We start from the raw sequence: 9,180 nt of genomic DNA on the forward strand, positions 1-9,180 counted from the left end.
CTCTCTCTCTCTCTCTCTCTCTCTCTCTGTGTGTGTGTGTGTGTGTGTGTGTGTGTGTGTGTGTGTGTGTGACGCACAACCATTTTGCTTTGAATACATTTTTAAAAACTTGTATAAAACCTTATACATAGCATTACTGGGTAGGAAAATTTCTAAATAGTTCAGTCTCTTAAACAGTGTATCTAATAGTGCTGTACTCTAAAATTCTATTAAAAGAAATGGACTTCTTATTCACTTTTCTATGTGGTCATTCTTCAACTAAAACCCTTCTTGATAAGGTCTTGCTTCTGCTTAAATAAAGAGATGGTAGCTTAAAAATACTCTTAAAATTCAGTTTCATCATATTTGTTTGATGTTATAAATTCAGCCTTGGCATCTTAAATCACCAGGGTTATTAAACCCCTATTTCAATGGGAAAGGTAGCATTAATTTAACTAACTCACCAGACTTTTGCTAGAAAGAGGAGAAACCTGGATTTTGGTCTTCATTCTGCCATGCTGTGGGTATTGAGAGCAAACGACCTCCTCTCTGAGCCTCAATTTTCTTGTCAGAAAAATAAGGACATTGGCTAAAAGACCTCACTCTTATCTTCTGGTTATGTTGTATTTTCACCTCCAATACCCATAATTCTCCATGGACCATTAGTCAAAGATGGAATACCAAGCTTTGTGTGAGCTTTATGTATTTCAGCCTGGAACTCTGGGCTAACCTGTCATGTTTCCCATCTATTGTATGTAAAAAGGGTTGTTTTCCAGCAAGTCCCAAGCATCCTAGCCTCTTCCTTTTGTTGGCCAGGGTCACTAAGCACCACTGGACTAAGCAGGACTGCTTTTCAATGACAGCTCAATGTCTGCCCTGTAATTAACCTGTCAGTGGGTTGCTCACAAAGTGCTTCTTCAGAATCTTCTTGAATGAATCATAAATTATAAACTGGAATTATTATTGTTGCTGTTATGGAAATCATAGAGCACTGATTTTATGGCTGTGTTATGATGATCAGGTGGCTGCTTTGCTGCTTATTCCAAATTTGTTACCCAGAAAGTGTAGAACATACATATCACTTCTTTCAAAACCAGTATCTTATTCTAGCGCAGAAAGGATTCTTTTTAAAAAGCATCTTCAGAAAGAAATTTGAACTAAAAGTGCAAATTAAAATACTTAGCTAGAAAAATCTCACTATGTAGGTGGTAACATCGAGGTTCCAAAGGTGCTATGACTTTGTTAGTGTCATGCACTGAGTTAGATGCACAGTGCAGTTACCACTTACTCTTTTTCTCTGCCTGCTGCTTATGCTGTCTTGGCAGAGGTGAGAAGTTGAAGGTCACACAGTTAATCATTGTTTTTATAGATTGAGCTACAGTAAAACAATGTAGGTTAGTTCACATAGAGGTCCTCAAGCCTAGTACTGCTTGTATTCATGTATGCGTGTGTGTATGTGTATGTGCATGTCTGTGGGTGTGTGTATATGTGTGTGTATGTGTGTGTGTGTGTGTGTGTGTGTGTTATTCTTTACCAAACAATAGAATTCAGAAAGTTCAGAACCAAATTATCAAGATGACTGGCAACAAATCTTTTTTGCATTTTTGAATCATGTCTGTTTTAGAACTTCTAGGTAAGGAGAGTTTGTATTGATCAAGGTAGAGGGGATTACATTCCCTCTCTCTGAGATTTCAGCACCTACATAGTCAGAAATGAATAGAGTCAACAGAAGCAGTATTCATATAATCGCCGGATATCACCTTGCTCCTGTCTCTTTGCAAATGCTACATTGCTCTTGACTTTCAAGTTACATTAAAGCAAATTTTCAAAAGTTCAATATTCTCATTCAGTTGGGCTTGTGTGCGAATATCATGAAAGACCTTTTTATTTCCCTGAATATTTGAAAACAATAAGAACTGCTTTTAGTTTTAGAAAAGGCTTGCAAAGCCTTACTGTTTCCACGGCTCCTTTACTTTAACAAATAACCCACACTGATGCTACGAGTGTCAGTTAACTTGGCAAAAAAAAATCACTTTTAGATAATTCTCATTTAAATAGTGCTTGTGTTTCTCAACGTTCCCAGACTTGTTATTATGTGATTATAAATCTATTATTCAAAATGCCAAGATTAAAGACCAGAAAATGACAAATATATTTGCTTGTTTTCTTTTCCCACCCCAAAGGAACTTTGTAAGGAGTTTGAAAACCAAGTGAGAAGTGGAAGACTCTTTTGTACACGCGAAAGTGACCCAATCCGTGGCCCTGATGGCAAGATGCATGGGAACAAATGTGCCCTGTGTGCTGATATATTGTGAGTATATCAGCTACTCATATTCACGGGGAAGGTGGAGAAGCAGACTGATGGATGAGTGACAGCAATTGGGAGTGAAGCTTTTTGCCACTGTGATGTGTTTGAACAGATTGATATCTTCCTAAAACCATAAGCCCATCTGGCAAATCGTATGTGTCTGTATCTGAGTACAAACTAATTCCACTTTCCTCTTAGAAAGCAGGCTTACAACACCTCCTGTGACTCTCATGAGTTTGGTTTCTTCGTGACCTTTTAGTGAACCAGTCATAGTACAGAATGGGGAAAGACTTTATATTCAGTAATTAACTAATTGTGTAAGGGTTGACAGGACATTTTCAAAAATTCTTTACATCCATGGTATCATCTGAGACCATAAGTCACAAACAAAGGCTGAATCCACAACACAGCTCATACAGGCCTTGCTACACTGCATATCCTTTGAGTTATGAACTTATGTTTTTTTTCTCTTTGTTTTTTTGATAAAAGTCTGTAGTCCAGGTTAGGCTGGAATTCACTATTTAGCTCAGACTACTCTCAAACATGTTACAAACCTCTGGCCTTAGCCACCGAAATGTTGAACTCACCAGTGTGAGCAAACACATTGAGCTGAGTATTGTCTTAATGCAGGCGTCTTTGTATTCGGAGAAGATAACGTCCCCTTTCCCTGTAGAGTGTATGTTTTAAGACTGTCTACCTTAGATAATTCCTCCTACTTCCTAGTTGAAAATCAATCTTCATAATCCTTAGTTATGGTCTTTCATAACCATCATCACAATCGGCAATTATGTAATTACCTCTAAGATTATTGGTTGACTCTTAATGTTCTCTCCAAGGCTGTAAATTCTAAGAGAACAATGGATAGGTTTGATTTGTTTTTTAAGACCGGGTGCATTGTTGTCCCCCAAATTAGGTGCTAACAGAATGATGACTGAATAAAGTGTACATGAATGACAACCCTGCTGTCCATAAGGTTAAAGCTTCCAGTGAGGGAATGCATGGGTCTGTGTACACACATTTGCATGTTTAAAAACAGAACGAAATCTATTCAGTAAAATAAAATTCAACAATAAAAACACTAACAGATATAAAGCTTATTACCTCCTTTAAAACATACTATTTAAAATGGGGAGATTTAAAAGTAAGGAAGATAGAAAATATTTATGCACCTAAGTATGTACTTGTAAGTGCATATGTATGTGTATGCATGCAAAATGAAAGGGCTTTTTGGAAATATGAGGTGCCTCACCCACATCAGGAAAGCTCCAGTGCTCAATCTGTGCCTAGTGACGATTGGGCAACATGAAGATATGAAACATTATCTCTTCGTTTTGTTTCTCCAGCATGAGACAATTTTCGGAAGAAAAAAGTAAAGCAGAGAAAAAACAGAGAGACGCTGACGAAAGGGCTAAAGCTAAAGTGGAAATTGAGGTAAGGATTAGTGAGCCAAACTAGCTGTGACTTTCGTTGTGTTAAATATGTTCAAGCATACCACTTCAGAATACATTGTCAATATTAGTTAATATTATCCCCAATCCTGAAAATTTTATTACAGTTATTGTTCTACACTTAAAACAAAATTACAATGCTAAATATCTACACCCATTTGGAGGAAAACACCAAGTCATATTAGTAAAATAGTTCCACATTCTAGACAATTTTATAGCAATTTGACAAAACTTAGAGGCATTTGGGCAAAGGGAACACCAATCGAATAAATGCTCCCACCAAAATGACTGTGGGCACCCCCTCTACGTGACCTATTCTAGATTAATGTGGGAAGGCATAGTTCCCTGTAGATGGTGCTACACTTTGGTGGTCCTGGGTTCCATGAAAAAGTAGCCTGAAGAAGCTATAAGGAACTCTCTAGCAAGCAGTGTTCCTCCAAGGATTTGCTTTTGTTAATGCCTCTGCTCTGACTTCCCTCGGCAGGGGCACGTGACCTGAGAGTTCTAAGTTGAAATAAATTCTATCCTTCCCAGTTGTTTTCAGTCATGGTGCATTATTATAATAATAGAAAACCTACTACTACTGTAGAAATCCTACTCAATCCAATTCTTGTAATTCTTTGGTCTTCTATGGTTTGTTCTACAAAGCAATCCGCTGCCTTCTATCTCTGCTTAGCCCTCGTTTTCACCTTCCATTTTGCTCTTAATCGTATATTGCCAAATCCTTCTAATACTCCCATTTAAATGTGTTGAAATAGTATTTTATTTTTCATTTGTGATCTCTTCCTACCTCCCTCTCTCCTCCTCTTCCTCCCTCCTTCCCTTTTAATAATATAATTAATTTCTTTAAGGTTAATCTCTATTCATTCAAAGCATCCACAGACCTGGTTGTCATTGCTTCTAAAACAAAGATGTAATACTGTTATGCTTTATTATAAATATTTATCATGGTCTCATTTAATAAGAATAAAACCTAAATTCCTCTCAATGTTTGCATATCGTAACTGGTTTTCAAGGCACCTTTTTAACCTCTTTCAAAACCTCCCTATCATTACCCAACTAATTCGTGAACTGCTACATTTATTGAAATGTTATATTGCCTCAATTAAATATGCCAGTCACTGCCTCTATGACTGTGACAATGATAATAGCTTTTGGAAAAAAAATTTACCTTATAATTTTCCTGACTATATGCTCAGAATAAAGCTAAATCAAGAGTGCTTGGAACTTTGATGAATCATTCTTTCATTTATACTAGAATATACTTAATTCAGACCCAGCTACATCTCCTAATTTTGTGTATGGCAATTACTTATTAGTCCCACTTGTCTAGAAAAGGAAACTAAAGCATTTTGCATTTATAATGATTTATAATATGTTTATTAATAGTATGACTATGAACACAGTTGCTGCATATGAACATTACAAGGATGGAATTATAACATTTTAAAGTCCTAAATCTTTAAAGTATTGGTTTTCCCCATTTATTCCTCTTGCCCAATTTAACTTATAAGCAATGCTGAGAAATACAGATGTAACACATAGTCCTGCACCTAAAATGTCTCATCTCCCTTGTCCAGAAACGCTGTAGTGAATTCCGGGATCGTGCAAAGAATGGGACACTTTTCTGTACCAGAGAAAATGACCCTATTCAAGGTCTGGATGGAAAAACACATGGCAACTTGTGTTCCATGTGCCAGGCTTTCTTGTGAGTATGGAGTTTTGAGGTGACAAAGAAAAAGATCCTTACACATGACCTAACAGGACCAGCTTGTTTCATTCACTGGAAACTGACTCAAAATAACAAGGCAGTTTTCCATGTAGAGTAAGCTACATGGAAAATGTTAGTAATATAAAGCTAGGAGTAAGTGCTTATCGTTATTTGCTTTAAGATGCCTATTTTCTATTTCTTAACCTGGGAATTTGCTAAAACAAGAACCTGAATAAATATTGGAAGAATCCTGTGCAAACCTTCTAAGCATTTCTAAGATGGTTAAATTCTAACACTAGGACTGAACTGAGTTAAGGTCCACAAGCAAACATACCATATGCAACCACAAACATCTATAAATTCACCTGAAATAGTACTTTCCATGCTGTGAAATTTCTCAGCAAGTTAGAGTTACTACCTCTCTTTCACAGTTTAGAATACTCTTCACATTATTTCACTGAACTTACATGAAGTACTTGATTATATTTTTTAATACAAAAATATTTTGTTTTCATTGATAGCCATATATGTTTTAAATGTTATCAATTAACTGTAGATACAATATAATTTTGTTATACAACAATTTTAGTTTTTTTAGCACACACACACACATATATATATTTATAAAATCAATCAATAATTGGGCTATATCCATGTAATGCACTTTTTTGTTTTCAATAAAACAGTCAGGTATGAGCAACACATTTAAGCGCAAAGGAAAGCAAGATGTGCATGATATAGGAGATAGACCAGAAATGTGAGAGAAGGCATTGGTGCACTCTGACCTGAGAATATCACTGAGACCGCTCTGCCTCTCATCTTCCCTGATAATAGAGAAGATGTGTCAGTTTATTTTCTGAAGGTCTTTCTCAGCCTCTAAGTATAAAGTCATTGTTATTCCAATGTTGATGTTTCTTTGATGAAAACTGATGGTCTTTTTCTCACCACAAACAGAAAGACAGTTAATAGAAAGCGTGTTTACAGAGCTACTACTGCCACCTCTCTTTTGATGGGGGAAACTCTGAAGACGTTATGGGATGATAACACATTGCAAGGAGTTTTGTTACCTCTTGTTATTACACAGTGATAAAGGGGCCAATCCTTCCTCCCCAGTCTGAGAAGGAAGAAGAAAGGAGCAATGAGCAGAAATCAGTGTATCCCTTTTATTTATTTATTTTTATTCAGCAAAGCAGAAGCTGAGGAGCAGAAGAATGCTGAAGCTGGAACCAGAAGCAGAAGAGGGTCTGAAGACTCAGAAACATATGCCGTGAGTGGGGCCTGACCTTAATGGATGCTGTGTGAAACTGATACATTCTTCCTGTTAGGAGCACGTACTAGAATGAGAGAACTTGACCTTTACTCCTAGTGTTAACACAAAGGTGTTAGCCTTTGCAAACTACTTTCCAGGGGGTCGCTCCACGTACCCTTCTTTTGATGGAGTCTTGTAACTTCACAGCTGAATTATGAGTTAAAAGCATGTTTTCAAAAAAGCATGACTTAGCTGGGCAGTGGTGGCACAAGCACTCGGGAGGCAGAGGCAGGTTGATCTCTGTGAGTTTGAGGCCAACCTGGTCTACAGAGTGAGTTCCAGGATAGCCAGGGCTGTTATACAGAGAAACCCTGTCTCAAGGGGGAAAAAAGGGGCAAACACACACACACACACACACACACACACACACACACACACACACACCACAGCAAGACTTGAAAGAGAGTTTAGCATTTACTTTATGTGTGTATGCCTGTGTCTGTGCATGTGTGTGTGTGTGTATATGCACATGTGTTTGTGTGTGTGTTATGTGTGCATGCCTTCTCCCATATATGTGTCAGTACATGGTTACCAAGGAGTACATATGGAGAATAGAGGTCAGAGGATAGTTTGAAGGACCTGGTTCTCTCCTTCTACCACGTGCATTCTGGGGATTGAACTCAGGTCATCGGGCTTGGTGATAACTGTCTTTACATGCTTAGACTCCATAAGGTCAGAAAGCATGATTTTTAAGTCTGAAATGTTCCAAAACTCATCTCCAGAGACTTGTATATCTTATCTCACCTGTTGGTTTGATGATGAACATCTCCTCCTTTTCCCTCTAGACTGTCCTTTCCCTTACACTACCATTGAGATACTACAGAAACTATCTGCATCTCGACGTCTTGCTTAAAACCCACACTTTAGGTCTAGGGAGATGACTCACAGGAACAGGTGCTGGGTACCAAATTGGACACTTTGAGTTAAGTCACTGGAATCTATATTAATAAAATAAAATAAAGCTGATGTGGGCCATTGTAATCTCAGCACACCTATAGTAAGAAACTCTTGGACCAGAGATGGCCTGGAGTACTCACGCATGCAACAACAGAATCTATGAGAGACCTTGCCTGGACAAGGTGGACTGAAGGCAAGGACCAACTCCTGAAAGTTTCCTGTGACTTCTGTGATGTGTGTTTTGAGACCTTCACACACACACACACACACACACACACACACACACCACACACAAACACCAATGTTCATGCTTCTTTCAAAGTTTAAATCTACTCTAGGCTAACCCACTACTTATCCTAAAATTAAAGAGCCCCTCTCCATTAAGAAATAAACATTCATATGTCAGTAACTTTTGTATTCTGACAAAACATGTGTTGATTAACTCCACCTTCTCCCTTGACCTTGCAGAAGCTGTGTGAAGGATATCGCAAGGTCAGAAAGAATGGACAACTATATTGCACCAGAGAGAATGACCCAATCAGGGGCCCCGATGGGAAACTCCATGGCAACACATGCTCCATGTGTGAGGCTTTCTTGTGAGTACAGTAGGGGCCCCTAGACTTGTGCGGGGTCATGGGAACTATCATGGGAAGATTTGGCTTGAGGGTCTTCAAAGTGGAGATAAAAAATGCATTTTCATTGTCTATGTATCTCTCAACTTTGAGGGTCACATTTAAACATCAGCAAATAACAACCAGAAACAAACGGAGAGCTTTCAGAATGTGACTATTCTGATAGAAACAGTTGTAGACTAGTCAGGAAACACACAAAAAGAAGTAAGGCATGAGATCACTTCTAAGGGGAACTTCAAATAAAATCCAGATAGCAAGCAGCAGAGCAGTGGTTGTCAGTGGCTGGGGTGGTGGAAGGTGTATAGTGTGCATGAGGAGATGCTGAACTGGTGCAGTTGGGCAGGAAAGGCTCCTCCTTCATACCGTGTTCTTGAGAGAATGGAGCCATTCTAATTCATTGACTAATTAACAATCCAATTTATTAGCATATATGTTATATATATATATGACAAGCTTGGTGTCCAAGGCTTCAGGGTAGCCTGAAATAAGTCAAAACATCGATCAATGATGAGCCCATGAGTTTGATGAATTTTTGCTCTAGCAATAAGACTTGTTTCTTCATAGTCTCTTCCTCCCTCCTTTTCTCGTAGTATTCTAGAAGACAGAGCAAGAGCAAAGGTTAAAAGAGAAGCCGCAAAGGTAATTTTCTTAGATCTATTGTTGCTGTGCCCTACAGTTTTGGTTCCACGGTGGCATGATGTTTAAGTTGCCCACTAGCATAGTGTTTACTGTCTAAACTTCATGCCTGATAAACAAATGAAACATGTAACCTTCATACTTACAGTCCAGCTCTCAGGAGGCTGATTTGAGCCCAGAAGTTAAAGACAAGCCTGGTATATTTTTAGTTAGAAACAGGTATGACCAGTGGCTAGTGGATGAGTGGGAGAGAGAGAGAG

General features: G+C 38.2%; 1 protein-coding gene across 1 annotated transcript in view; it reads left to right on the forward strand.

Moving 5' to 3' along the window:
- Spink5 (serine peptidase inhibitor, Kazal type 5) overlaps positions 1-9,180 on the forward strand; it is a 56,603-nt gene that overhangs the window by 19,273 nt on the left and 28,150 nt on the right. Inside the window, exons 8-13 of the mRNA XM_013349415.1 lie at positions 2,163-2,290; positions 3,631-3,718; positions 5,316-5,443; positions 6,632-6,713; positions 8,121-8,248; positions 8,875-8,923. Of these exons, the coding sequence (XP_013204869.1) occupies positions 2,163-2,290; positions 3,631-3,718; positions 5,316-5,443; positions 6,632-6,713; positions 8,121-8,248; positions 8,875-8,923 (603 nt within the window). The remainder of the gene's footprint in view (positions 1-2,162; positions 2,291-3,630; positions 3,719-5,315; positions 5,444-6,631; positions 6,714-8,120; positions 8,249-8,874; positions 8,924-9,180) is intronic.

Source organism: Microtus ochrogaster, chromosome 18, assembly GCF_000317375.1.
Source record: "Microtus ochrogaster isolate Prairie Vole_2 chromosome 18, MicOch1.0, whole genome shotgun sequence".
In the NCBI taxonomy this organism is placed as follows: Eukaryota; Metazoa; Chordata; class Mammalia; order Rodentia; family Cricetidae; genus Microtus; species Microtus ochrogaster.